At 32.8% G+C, this 15,018-nt stretch overlaps 1 protein-coding gene across 1 annotated transcript; it reads right to left on the bottom strand.

Moving 5' to 3' along the window:
- Positions 1–11,762: 11,762 nt before the first annotated feature.
- On the bottom strand, positions 11,763–13,752 carry LOC133803523 (small ribosomal subunit protein eS24z). The gene is made up of 5 exons (XM_062241606.1): positions 13,521–13,752; positions 13,185–13,226; positions 12,923–13,093; positions 12,148–12,234; positions 11,763–12,059 (listed from the first exon to the last, which is right to left on the bottom strand). The coding sequence occupies exons 1-5, from the start codon at positions 13,590–13,592 to the stop codon at positions 12,027–12,029; spliced, it is 405 nt and encodes a 134-aa protein (XP_062097590.1). The 5' UTR covers positions 13,593–13,752; the 3' UTR covers positions 11,763–12,026.
- Positions 13,753–15,018: the final 1,266 nt, after the last annotated feature.

Genomic DNA, 15,018 nt, shown 5'->3' with positions numbered 1-15,018 from the left:
TGGAAGTTGGTAGGGAGGTCATTCCGTGACCTTCTTACTTGTCGTATCAATTCTGTGACATTCATGATTAATTCCTAAATCTGACACATAAGTATGGTCAAATCAATAGGTAAGGAAGTAATGGGCCGCACGGCCCAACCCCACCGTGGGTGTCTGAACACGCACGTTCATGCTGCGTGTCCGAGAAGTCAGGGGGATATCAGACACATGATGCCTGATATATGCACGTTTACCTTGCGTGTGTTTACTTCTCAAGGGGTCATAGCTCCATGTTCAGCTCGTACCGCGAGCTGCATGCTGGACTCGACCTTCGGCCTTCAGAGGGCCTGCTCCAGTCTTGGACAATGGAGGCGAGCCCTTTGGGCTTCCTCGAGCTAATGACAGAAGCTCCGGTTTCAGGGGAGTTCATGAGATAACTACGATTAGTCAGCAGCTTGGCTTGCTAATCAACCCGTGGGAAAACCAGGGCGTACAAGTAACAAGGTCCACGTCATTCACTAAATTTTTTGCACATGATCACAAAAAAAAAAATTAATGATAACACATGCTACATCAAAATATATATACATTACAATAATATACCAACAAACCATATTCTTTCAACACATTCATAAAAAGGTCATGTCCCAAAATCACCTAACATATCCACTAATGTTAAATTATTATGATCATAGTCAGGACCGGCCCTGGGCATAGGCGGGCTAGGCCCGTGCCTAGGGCCCACCCCTACTCAGGGCCCATTTTATTTAAAATTAGTTTAATTTTATTAGTTTAATTTTATTTAAAATTACATAAAAAAATTACATATACAAAAGGGCCCATTTTTTTCAAATTTATTAAAACCGTCTTAGGCCCACTTTTTTTCAGGGCCGGCCCTGAACATAGTACAACCACAACTAAATTCTATCACATAATTTTTTTCTTTTAAAACCCTCACAAAATTAATCACGATCATAACTACACAGCCATAAAATAAATAATAAAGACATAATTAAGAGACATGATACGTCAAAAGGAAAAATCCATCTAACTTTTACCCTTTTTAGAAAGAGTGCTGTTGGGCACCTAACTCCTCAATAACTTGGCATCTAAGTGTCTATTATTTTAACCTTTATTTAATTAATCTTTTAATAATCTATTAAAAAAATTAATCTTTTAAGAATTATAAAGAAAATAAAAAGATTTTTTTAATTTTTGAATTATTTTTAATTTTAATTTTAATATTTTATAAGAAATTTTTTTTTAATTTTAAATTATACACATAGCGCTGACGTGGCAATGACAAGTCAGCAAACCATTGGACACATGATAAAACTTAATAGAAGTCCCACTTTACAACACTGTGAATAGTTCGGGATAATTTTTAACGACTCGAAAAAATCAGGGAGCATAATAATATATTGGTCATAATTCGGGGAGCAAAAATCCTAAATAGCCTATTAAAAAACATACACTATAAGAAAAAGGTCTTTCAGATGCGACTTTATCAGCGGCGACCTTGTGTCACCACTAATAATCTGGTTATTAGCGAGCCAAAGCTCTGTCGCCACTAATGTTGTACGAATTTTTTGTGGGAAAAATGGGCAATTAACTTTTTTATTCTACTACGTCGCCACTAATAGTTATCTGCATATTTAATTTTTTACAAGAACGGTGTCATTTTTTAATTGGCGGCGAATTTTAGCGGCGATAGACCTCGATAAATCAAAAAGGCATCGCCTTCTTCCTCTTCTTTCTTTCTGTGTGATCCCGAGAACCAGATGCCCCAACCACCCCAAACCCAAAATCGTCGCCTCGTTGTACCCCAGCCCTCGCCCTGCCGTACGCCAGCCCTCGCCCCACCGTACGCTACCCCATCTGCACCACCATACCCCTGTTGTCAACCCCATGCCCTGCCTCTACCTAAAATCTTCTTTGCAGAGGTGATTTTCTCCCTCCATCGCCGCAACGCCCGAACCCACCCCTCCACTGCCGCCCGCACCACCTGAGCCCACCCCTCCTTCATTTTCCCTCTTCCTTCTCCTTATAATTTTTTCCAAAATCCCTAACCTCCATTGTCGAACCAGGTTTTTTTTTTTTTTTTATTCATTTTTTTTTTTGTTTAAATTTCATATTTGTAGATATGTGTATATGTGTGTGTATGTGTATAAATTTCTGATTTGATTTTAATTACTAACTTTGGTTTTGATTTTTGTTTGTGGAATGAGAAAATAAAAGATTTCTATTGGGGTGTTGTTGGTGTTCAAGTCTCTATACCAAGGTTTGTTTTAAGAAAATTTCTATTTTTATTGTTTTTTATTTTATATATATATATATGTGTGTGTGTGTGTGTGTGAATATGTATTAGTTTTTATTAGATTGTTCTATGTATGTATTAATTTGGGTGTATGTATTTGTATTTAATATTGGGAATTTTAGAAATATTAGTTGTATGTAGATTTAATATGTAAACTTGAAATACAATTTTTTTTATTTTGGTTAATAATATGTGAATTTGAAAGATTAGTGTTTCAATTTGGTTTATTATATGTGTTTATGGTGTATGTTGAAAAGTTTATTGTTATTAATATGTATATTGTGAACTGTTCTGGGAATTTGTGAGTGTTAATTGCAGGGTTTAAAATTTTGGGATAGATTAAAATACAGTTGTTATGCTGCAAAAATTTAGGTAGAGTTAGGAGAAATAATTATAATATTAATTGATTAATAAGAATTATTTTTTTTAAAAATGATACAAAAACATTAAGACGTCGTGGTTTGTGGGTCGGGGCCGGGGGTCAGGTGTTGGGGGTCGGGATCGAGGTCTGGGGTTTGGGGTCGAGTGTTGGAGTTTGGAATAAGATAAGTAAATAATAAAATTTTAGTTTCTTAATTAATAAGATAATTAAATAATAAAGTATTGATTTAATAATTAATAAGATAAGTAAATAATAAAAATATTAATTTAATAATTAAATAATTTGAACATAATTAAATAATAATAATTACAATATGAATTGAATAAAACTAAACTGGACTAAGTTGTACTTCATAAATACATAGGTAATTGTATATTAACATTTAATTTTAAACTTTTTACAATAATTTTAAAATGTGTGACATCATATGACTAAGCTAATCATAAGACTTCATAAGACATCATAAAATGTATTGACAAAATATTTTATTTTTGTTATTTTTCTCTTTGGTCATAAAATTTTATTACCAAAGATAGAATAGAAGGGTTATAAATTATCACCTAGTGATAATGTTTTCTTTTCAATGTAGTGTTATGATCAAATAGATGGTCGACCGAATTACGAACGGTGTATAGATGGTATCAAAAGAGATATGAAAGATCGATACCGTGATAGGAAAAGAAAAAGACACCGCCATTTTTCATCACATTACAATGGACCTGAGGATTGGGACAAAATCCTAAAAAACCCATGTCAGGATGTTAGCAAGGACGAGTGGAAGAAGAATTGTGAGTTATTCACCAATCCTCGTTGGGGGGAGCATAAAAAAAATAAGGATAACAGAGCGCATCAGAAGTATGCAACAACACAGGGTTCAAAATCGTTGGCGGCCCGCCATCACGAGATCGTAAGGCGAAAAATTAACGCAATTAATTTTAATTAAAATATAAGTTATCTAACCATATGTTCATATTTTTTAGACGAACCCGGATCTTATTGAGGATTGGAAGGATTATCACTGGAAGAAAGAGACGAAGCAGTTTGTCAACGAAGCTGCTCAAGAAGATTATGTAAGTTTGCTTTTAATATTTGTGTTATTCTTAGAATTTTGTTTTTTTAATCCTACTAGCATTTTCTTTAAAACATGAAAAATTGAAGGCTGATTTCATGGCGTAAAGTCAACAGACATCTGCTACTGCATCGAACGAGGATGGTTCCTTCTCAGTTGATCAGACCCAGATCCTAGAAAAAGTACTGGGACGGAGGCGCGGTCACAAGCAAGGATTGGGCCACAAATTGAGGGGGACGGGGCCATCCTCTAGTCAGCCCTCTCATAACACTCAATCTCAGGCGCCTCCTCAACAATCATCTGGTGAATATGGTGATTTGGTGGAGACGGTAAAGAAACTGACTAAGCAAGTCAATTTCATGTCTCAATTTCTTCCCAGTGGACCTAATGTGCAAGTTCAGCCTCCACAAAATCCTTCGTCTCAACCCTTGGTCTCGCCGAACACGTTTGCAGCTGCATCTTCTCATCAACCCCCGGTCCATCCATTCTTGTACGGAGCACCGCCACTGCCCTCGTCCTAACCCATGGGATCTTCTTACATGTTTGGAGCAGTACCATCACAACCTCAACCAAATTATCCTTACATGTTTGTTGCATCGTCGACGCAACCTCCACCATATCCTTACTACCAGTGAACCTAATGTGCAAGTTCAGCCTCCACAAAATCCTTCGTCTCAACCCTTGGTCTCTCCGGACACGTCTGCAGCTGCATCTTCTCATCAACCCCCGGTCCATCCATTCCTGTACGGAGCACCGCCACCGCCCTCATCCCAACCCATGGGATCTTCTTACATGTTTGGAGCAATACCATCACAACCTCAACCAAATTATCCTTACATGTTTGTTGCATCGTCGACGCAACCTCCGCCATATCCTTACTACCAGTTTGGAGCAGGATCGTCAACTGTACCTCCACAGTATCCATGGCCGCAGCCGCCGCAGCCACCCCAACCACCACATCCACCACGGGGTAACGGTACGGACGACGCTACTTATTTAGGAGAGGATGAGTAGTATGTTATTGTACTTTAACTATAATGGATACTTTTTATTGTTATATAATTATTGATATTGTAGTTACATTTTATGATTATGGATGCAGTGCCTATATTTTATAATATTTTAATTTTCAATTATTTATATTTCATTATTACAAAAATTATTTTTTTTATTTTTTTAAATAAAATATACATCAACGGCGACACAGTTTGCCCCTGATATTCACATTGTCGTCGCAAATAATTTCGTGGAACAAGCCACATCGACACAAATTTGTGGCGACTTTTTAGACATTACCGGTGACATTGTGTCGACACTGATAAACATTATCAGCGGCGAGGTGGAATTTCGCCACTGACAGGGCTATTAGACACAACTTTTCGGCGGCGACGTAGTTGCGGTGACATGTCATCGCTGATTGGTATCAGCAACGACATGTGGGGATTTCAGCGACTACAGGAGTCACCGCTGATACACATATTTCTTGTAGTGATATACATTGTGTAAATAATATAAAAAATACCAAATATCCAAAATATTAAAAAAGAAATCAAATTCAAGTTTAAGTGATCTATACCTGTTTTGAAGCTTGAAAATGTCTTCTAATCCTACACAAACGTTCAAAATCGTTCAAAAAATGCAAAAAAATCAACTTATAAAACATATATTAGAACCCATTACACCACACTAACATTTTTTTCATTTTTGCCCTAAAACTTTAAAATAAATCAATTTTATGAACATATACATGTTTTAAAGCAATAATAGTGGAAGAAAATAAAAAAAAAAAAGACACAAAAAAGGTGGAAATGGCACTTACCGTCGATGGGGAAGAAGGCTTCGTGCGAGAGAGAAAATGGGAAATGAGGGGTTTGTGTGGGTCGGGGACGAATGGGAAGGAATATATGTACATTCTCATCTGGTTTTTGTGAAAACCACAAAGAAAAATGGTGTTATGATATTTGAGACATTTTTTTTTAGCTTTTTATTTAAGGTTGAAAAAAAACATGGAGAAAGTCTATATTTATACCAGTGTTTGTATTATTATTATCATTATTATTATTATTATACACTAATTATATAGGAGCACATGCTAGGGGTGTTCATATAAACCGCAAACCGCGGTTCGGAACCAAACCACATCGCACCAAACCGCCAAAAATTGTAACCGGTGAAACCATTTTTGATGGTTCGGTTTAACCGGACCGCTCAACTTTAATGGTTTGGTCACGGTTTCTAATTTTCTAAAACCAATTAAACCGGATCGGACTGTGATTTTTTCTAAAAAAATTATTTTTAGAAATGATGGTTCAAATATTTGAACCCTTACACTCAAGTTAATATAAAGTTTACCAAACCATCCAAGCTAAATAATCTAATTGTTTATGATATTTTTTTAGTAATATTTAATACATGCACAAGTTTCCAAAACTAAAAATAGAGAAATGCAAAGTCTCATATTGTTTAGAAAGTAAACATTTCTTTTTCTCACTTCTATAAAGTGATTCAAAATACTTAAACTTACAACAACAAAGACAATAAGCTTCTTGTAGACTTTTATGGTCTTCAAAATAATGCTAAAATTATTATTATTATTATTTAAATACAATTATTTAGTTAATTATTTTATAATAAAAAAAGTTTAAATTTTTAATAATTTGGTTATATGGTTAAAACCAAATTGCACCAAACCATTCATTTATGGTTTGGTTTGGTTTGGTTTTTCATTTTGAAAAAATCGAATGAGTGGTTTGGTTTCAAAATTCTTCTAAACTGCACCAAACCAAATCGTGTCCACCCCTAGCACATGCAACTCAAGTGTCGTGAAACTAGTTACATACTTGGACACTTTACTTTCCTCTTCTTCTTTTACTATTATATCCTTTTATTTCAACTTTTTATAAGGGCTTTACTTTTCCTAAGCTTTTTTTTTAATCTCTACATATCTCAGTCTTTATTACTCACCAAAGCTACTCGACTGTAAATTTAATTAGGGTATGGGAAGGATACTTACACACTATTATTATTATTATTATTATTATTATTATTATTATTATTATGGTAAGGTAAATATCTTTCTATCTCTATGTTTTATCTTATTCTTTTATTTTTGTTCTTCTTCACATTTGTCATTCATTTTTCGTTTTTCTGTATTTTGTTTTTTACATGAAGAAGTTGACTCTTAGCTTAAGTTTGTACTAGAATTTTAAATGACTTTAGGGAAGAGATTATTGATTGGAAAACTTTGAAAAAATAAAAAAATAATAAAAAATTAGCAATTATATTCCATCTTGTCCTGAGTTGTTATCCAAATGCAATACGACACTGTTGTAAGATAATAATTATTTTTTCTTAAATTGGTTTTGTTGTTGAGTGTATTCTAATTTGAGTTGGGATTTAAATAAAATGTAAAGGTTGAGATTTTTTATTATATCAGTTGAAATAGTAATCGGGTTGTTGCACTTGGTACCAGAGTCACGTTTTTATTAAATTTCTTGCAGACCTTTTAAATATGTATACACTGACCACCAAAGACAAGCTCAACTCATTGTTCTATAAATTTTTTATATTTTTTTTTTAGTTGTCTGTCTTGTTGTGATGTTTTGGGCTTACCTATCTGTCAGAGTAGTTAGAGTTATGGCTTATTAGCTGAGAGTTCTGAAAGGAGTATGGAACAAAGCCCAATGACGGAGGTTGTTAAAAAAGATCTGTAAAGTAAAGAAGATCAAGACGCCTGTTGACATGGAGCGCAGTGTCAAAGACTTGGTTGACCATCTGGTTAGGGTCGCCAATGAGCACATACAAAACGTGGTATGGGGAGGAGGATTACTGGACTGCAAGAAGATGTTTGATGTCCTTAAGGCAACTATCTCATCATTGGAGGTGCGAGAGGAGTTTGATTTCTATGGGAGATTGTGAGCAAGAAACACCCACAAGGAAAGAAGTATAATCACACGCTTGACGGGTACGCGAAGTGTCAAGGAGTGGACAAGGCTACGAAACCATGTGGGACTGCTTTGACCATGGAGTTTAGGGGAAAATTGCGCAATTCACTCCCAGCTCATAGCATGTGGATATAGATCATGGTGACTTAGTCTTAAGTTTTAGTTTCGGTGTTAGTCTGAATTGGATTTTAGTAAGTAACAACTATTTTATTTTGGAGTATTGTTTGGTTGGATGTTTCAATTTTAATGGAATTAGTTTTGTTTGATTGAAACAGTATTGCTATTATTGGACTGGGAGTCATACTAAGTTAATGCTATAGGTCTCAGAAGTATGTTAGAAATATGACTCCTGGAAGATCAGTAAGAAGAAATGTTGGAGTGAACCATAACATCGACGCACTACTTGCTCCAAGAAGGAATACTCGCGCGAATGCCAACAATAATAATAACCATCCACCTGCTCCTTAAGGATGGGAAGAATAGTTTTCTGAGGTGGAGGCTACTATAAGAAGGCAAGCAGAGGAGCTAAGGCAGCAGCAAGATGCGTCAGCGCAGGAAGTTCAGCAGCCACATGCGCCATATGTAGTCTATCCTGGAGTTGTAGACATATTGCAACCATCTATGAGTAAGTTAGAACTATGTAACTGACATTATATAGAAGATAATTTACTGTGTGAAAAAGGCTACCATCGATGTAGTGAGAAAGTGTCTAAGTTTGGTATTTCATGCAACTTGTGAAAAATGGTAAAATTTTCCACCGAAGGGCAATGTCCTATGCTTTCACATGCACACACAAATGCTTGATACTAATTTCAGTGGTAAAATTAATATTTTAAAACTGGCATGAACCCTCTACCTTAGAATCCTATAATCATTTGCAAATTTCTCCATCTCAGCCTTCTCCGAGTCTTTGAAATAAGATCCTCCTCTAGCACCAGGTTCTCAAACTTGCTTCAATAAGACAGTCGCCTTCTGCATTCTATTACCCCATCCATTTAAAACTGCCTTACTTATCCAGATCTCTACTTCCCATTCTTTTAAATTATCATCAGCATCCTGAATCTCAGCAATCACTGTAGAGTGAGAAGTATCACTACCACTAGATCGATAACCTACAACCTCTCCATCACAATGGTCCTTGGTAATTCCAGTTGACCAAGAAGACATTGAATCCCAACCCAAATCCCTTGATGTGGATTCACCAAATGTTCCAACTATAGTCTTTCCTTATTCACCCGGAGACATTGATGAAAAGACACGAGTGGTGGCATGTTTATAAACTTCACTACCATTTCTCAAGTGAATTACAATACCATTTTGAAGTGCATGTTTTGTTTTCTCATTCAACACTCTCAATGTCTAAGTGTTTGCGTTAAGTGAAATAGAGGACAACGAGTTATAACACGTTACAGATTCTGCATTGCTCAAGTATTTCACTCCTAGAATTCACAGAGTCACTCCAAAAATGCCAAAATTAAAAAATAAAAAATTCCTCAAATCATAAACAACCCTATTATAGTATTATTAAAGTTATGAAAATATGATTGGTTCAGTAAACTATTTTTTAATTTTAAAAAGTTATATTTATAATTAATAGAAATCTGAAAAAATAAAATAAATAAAATATGTGATTGGTGCAACTGAATTTGAAAACAATTTTGTATAATATAACATAAACATAAATTGGATGGCATTAAACGTTAATTTACCAACAAATTTAGTTAAATAAAATTTAAAGTTAGCACAATGAATTAATTCATAATAATGGTTATAACTAAGCTGCATTTGCCCAAACTAATAATCTAAAAAGATAATAACTATAATTCATAGGCATACCTACATATTATAGATATATACATATAATTATTATAATAGAGAGATAAATCTTTATTGGTGGTACCACATGGACCTATGATACAGTAAACCAATTTAACAAAGTAAAGAATTTTCCTTACAAAAGATACATTTTACTAAAAACATCAATTCGGTAAAATTCTCTTTATGAAATAGATCTCTAGAGCAAAAACGTAGACACTAGCAGCACAAAATCTCAGACTTAGATAAGTTACAGCTTCTGGAAATATAATATACATTATTCCCAATATAATGTATTATATAATATAACATTTTCACAGTATAAGAGCTTTAAAACAGACCAACTGTCAAGTAAATATTCAACCATTCAATTTCAGTCCATATTTATCCATAAAGCTAGCTGCAATGGCTACTGTAAAATATAAACACAACACATAAACAACTATCTTTGGTTGCTTTGATGAGACAATTCACACTAACTAAACAGCCCATAACAGATATAAATTGCTTTAATTCTCATAAATTTACACAAATACCTTAAAAATGTAAATTAATTCCAAAAATACTTTAAACCAACTTATTTACACATATATCATGCCACATCGGCATGGTATACCGAATTTTGAAAAAAATTGGGAAATCTCACTTCCCAAAATTTTTTGTTTTTCTGGGTTGTAAAAAGTTACACTTTGGTTGCTTAGAATACCGATAAGATACCGATATGTTACTTTAAAAAAAACAAAAACTTTATTTTAGATCATATTATTTCGAATACATTTTGTTTACCTCCAAAACTTATTTGTAGACGTCTTAATACACAACTTAGTTATTTTTATGTTATATTATGACATTTTATTATTTAAGATACATTTCAGTAACCTTCAAAGTTATTTCAAAAATTAATCAGTTGTCATATAGTATAATAAGTTACTACATAGCTTATTAATAAAAATTAATTTAGTATATTACACAATAATTTTTAATAGATTTTTTTAGTCACTCATGTAATTTACATGTCTTATATCTAAGATACTTTTGTGTTACCTTATAGCTTATTTTAGCAACTAATTAGTCATCATATAGTATAAAAAAATTACTCCTATAATATTAGGAAATTGTACTATTTAGTATACTATATAGTTACTTTCGTAAAACTACATTTTTTTTTATTTTAAAATCATTTAAGATACGAATTAATTAGCTTTTGATATATGACTAAAATTTAAGATATGACATAAATTTAAAGCAACCAACCGACTCAGTGAGTTACCAAAAAAAAAATTTTATATTCTATTTAAAAGTTATCAAACAGTAATTTTTTTATATTCTATTTAAAAATTACCAAACAATATCGTAAAGAATCTGTTTTTAAATATTATTTTAAATGTTTCTAAATTAGTTTAAAAGTGATTTAGAATATCATGTAATATCTTTTTAGTTGATATCAATAAGATTCTCATTTGTTACTTTTTTATGAAAAATAATTTATTTTCATTTTTAGGTTATATTATGATAAGCAATTATCTAAGATATATTTTTAGTAACCTTCAAGCCCTAATTAGTCCTAATTAGTGAACATATCATATCAAGTTGTAACTTTTAAAATATATATATTAGTAATACATAATTTAGTCACGCTATTTTTCACATGTGAATTATCGAAGAGGGGTATACTAATTAACCAAGCAAAAAAAACTTTTTAATACATAATAGAAACTAACAACCAAATTTCAAAAATAAGCTTGGAATAAATTAACTAAAATTAAAAAAAATTGTAGAAAGTTAACTAATCAATGTGTGGTATCGTATGCAACTAAATATTTGCTTTTCGATGAGAACAAGAAAACATATGTTTCCACTTATTAAAATGATTACCTTGAAAAGATGATAATAATAGTACCACCACCACTCTTGAGCACAAGGGATGCATGGTGTACCATTTACTATTGTTTGCTTAAAATCAGATACATGCACCATTCCAATAGAACATTTCGGAATGGTCAAAGACTCGAAGACAAGAAAACATAATAAAAAAGTATTTATTTGCTTGGCAAGAGGTTGAGTAATTCTTTAATCGTGAGAAATTATGAACTCAACATCCTAGTCAAAAATCGAAGGTAACCCATTAACATACATAAAATGCTATGTTAAGATGAAAATGTGTCATTTTTAAATTATGAAACTCAACAATTTCACCATGATTTGGCCTAGTATTGAGTGATACATGTATGACAGTATAATTCTGCAACAAAGATCTTGAAGAAATTCGACACTGAAATTCTATTGGTACTAGGAGCAGTTTCGTAAAATCAATGCTGTTTAATGATGAAAAATATCTTGAAATTTTTTGCTACAAAATTGTTCTTCAAAATACTCAAAACTCTCGTAAGAAAAACTAAACATTAGTTAAGACCCACATCCATACTGATATAAAGATATATAAAAATGCACCTAATGTGAGAATAAATGCGCCCATTGCTGTGCTTATGAGTTTCAACACCAGCGAAACATTCTCTATTCTCACTTCTTCTTGGCAGCATCTCCTGCCTTTGTCTGAAAAACGAATTGGGAACAAAAATAAGAAACAAATTTGATTAAAAACTAAAATCCAATAACATAAACCAGCAAATCTTATAGTTACCTTCTTCACTCCACGGATCTTCTTGGCCCTGTTCTTTCTCTCCTTCATCTGCTTCCTTGATTTCTCAATCTTGGTATCAAGTCCGTTCTGTAATTGAAAGAAAAATTAGAATAAGAAATGATAAAGTAACTCGCAGATGCTTGCAACAAAACATTCTTGGAAAGCAGGAAAAAGTGAACTCTGAGAAACCATATTACTAAATTAATATTTCACAGCACAGTTCCTTCACCATGTTTAGATGACATAAACAATCATGTTCTCAGATTATCCAAAATAAGAAAAATAAAAGAATTGCTCGAATACTCTAATGTTTTTTCTTTTTTTTTCCCAAATGAAATAAAGTGGTAAATATTCTCAACGCTGAGAGAGATATATACCATCCAATTAACTTAATGGAAGTGTATCAAAGAAATGTAGTTCTACTCACAAAACATCTTCAAGTAGAAAAGAGTGTACTCTCTAAACAATCTAGACAAAAAAATACACTCAAGCAGAATAAACTGTATTTATACTTTCATGAGAAATAGTTAGTAATCAGCCATTTGTTAAGCCAGCTCAAGTTCGAACACAGGGCTCTTATAAACAACACACTTACTCAAAATCTTGAGCTAGACTCAAGTGGCAAGTAGTGTCAACTGTCGAACAATTCAGTTTCAGCTATTATGACACTGAACCGAAACAGTACAAAAAGTACCCAAAAATCTCAAGAGTTTGGCATGGTTGCAACTCGAGTGAAATACATGTATTGACAATAAAAGCCTAGCGCTAGACATACCCTAACAAGCCTGTACTTTGGCTCGAATTTCTTCGCACTCTCAACCGAATCATAGATCAACCCAAATCCAGTAGATTTCCCACCACCAAAGTGAGTGCGGAACTTGAAAACGAAGATTGAATTGGGGTCCTTGACTTCATACATCCTTGCCAATTTCTCCTTCAACTCAGCCTAAAGAGCAAGTAGATAACGAAAGAAAAATATTACACTAAAATAAGATTAGCTCTTGAAATTTATACATAATATGAAGAAAAAAAATTACCTTGGACACATTAGGTCTTCCTGGATGAAGAACATCAATGACCTATGATTACCACCAAAAAAGAAAAAACATGAAATCTAATAATAAGCATTTAAAAATTTACAACATGAAAATAAAATCATTCATTTGGGTATAATCTAGATTTTGATAGAAAATGAAAGAACATCATAGAATACAAAAGCAGTTCTGACAAAACACTAGGGTATCATGATAACTAAACGATAGAAATATAAATTATTCTTGAAGAAAAAATCACATTGTAAAGCCAAAACCTTGTTTGGGCACTAAGGGACTGGTATTAAATTTCAGAAAAGGAAAAGGATAATCGATACATACGAATTGCTTCCTTGATAAAAGTCGGTTTGTCATGAACTTCCTGGTGCGAATAGTGACTGCCTTGTCCGCCATTGTTGGTTGAGATCAGCTAGCCTTGCAGAGCTTGAATCTTGCTGAAGCGCAGAGCAGAGCAGAGTAGGAGGCGATAACGTTATGGATGGCAGAAGCCCTTTCTCTTCTACAATTAGGGTTTCCGAAACATTCTCTAACTGCTAAACTCGGGCTGGGCTCGCTGTCATTCACTTTGGGCTCTGCTCTTCTTGCTTAAGGCCCATTGTGCCCATGTCTTCTATACAATATACAATGATATTTTATGAAATGAGTTATATTTTGTATATTAAAATGTAATTATAATTGTGGTATTATTATAGCAGTATTATATTATTAATAACTAGGGAATATAACCCTTTTTATAATAATTGAAAGTATATATTTGTTTAAAAAAAATCTTGAATTATTATTAAAATGTACTTAAAAAAATTCTTAAAAAAAATTGAAAGCTTTTTATAATAAATTATGTAATAGAAATTAGCATTTGTTTCTAACATGTTAACTTTCAATAACTTCCACAATATTAGTGATGGTAAAAAATCTTTTAATTAATGATGCTACATAATTTGTTTAAAAATTTATGTAAAATTTGCTTGCACTTGTGCCAGATAAGCTAAATTCACATATTTAGAGTAAATGTAAATTAATATAGATATATTATATTTTCAAATATAAATAGTGGGATCTAAAGAAAATAATTATTTTAGAATTCTTTAATGGCTGTAGAAGTTACCTTCACAATTAATGGGTCATAATCTTTCTTGTATAAATTTGGACTGTATTCTTTGATGTGACCAAACTATACATAAAAATTAAAAAAAGTTAATAATGTAATAATAAAGAGAAAAATAAAATAAAATAAAATAAAATATGATATATTTAAAAAAAATTAGCTACAATAACAAACATATTTATGTATTTAGTATTACTTTTATTAATTATCTTATACTTGCTAATTTGTTAGAATTTTGATGTTTATTTTTTTCCAACCACCTCAATCAATCTCTATATCACCCACACCACATAAACATATGATAACATCTAAAATATGATAGAAAAATAAAAAGAAGATGTTATAACATGAATGTTGATACACCCAAATTTTGAAATCGTCGTAAATGAGCCTCGAAATGTAGGCTCATAATGCGTAAGCTCGACGATAACAAGTTAGAGCTCAACACTTGTATAAATTTGCATGAGTCTTGACTTATTCTTATTGGCGATCAAGCACCAGTTCAGGGGCTCAAGCTTAAGCATCAAGCTAGAAATGATGAAGATGCATATGGGTGTAATTCGAGTCTTCGTTGCAAGCTTGAAGATGTTGGTCTCCGAAGGTTAATCTCAGTGGAATCACTGGCTAAGGAGGAAGCTAACCAGAATAACGAGCTCAAAGTGGTGGTCGATCTCGGAATAGCGTAAACCTTGCCTTCGAGATCAGTAATGCGTT

Source organism: Humulus lupulus, chromosome X (assembly GCF_963169125.1).
Source record: "Humulus lupulus chromosome X, drHumLupu1.1, whole genome shotgun sequence".
In the NCBI taxonomy this organism is placed as follows: Eukaryota; Viridiplantae; Streptophyta; class Magnoliopsida; order Rosales; family Cannabaceae; genus Humulus; species Humulus lupulus.
This window is presented reverse-complemented; position numbering and strand designations above follow the sequence as displayed.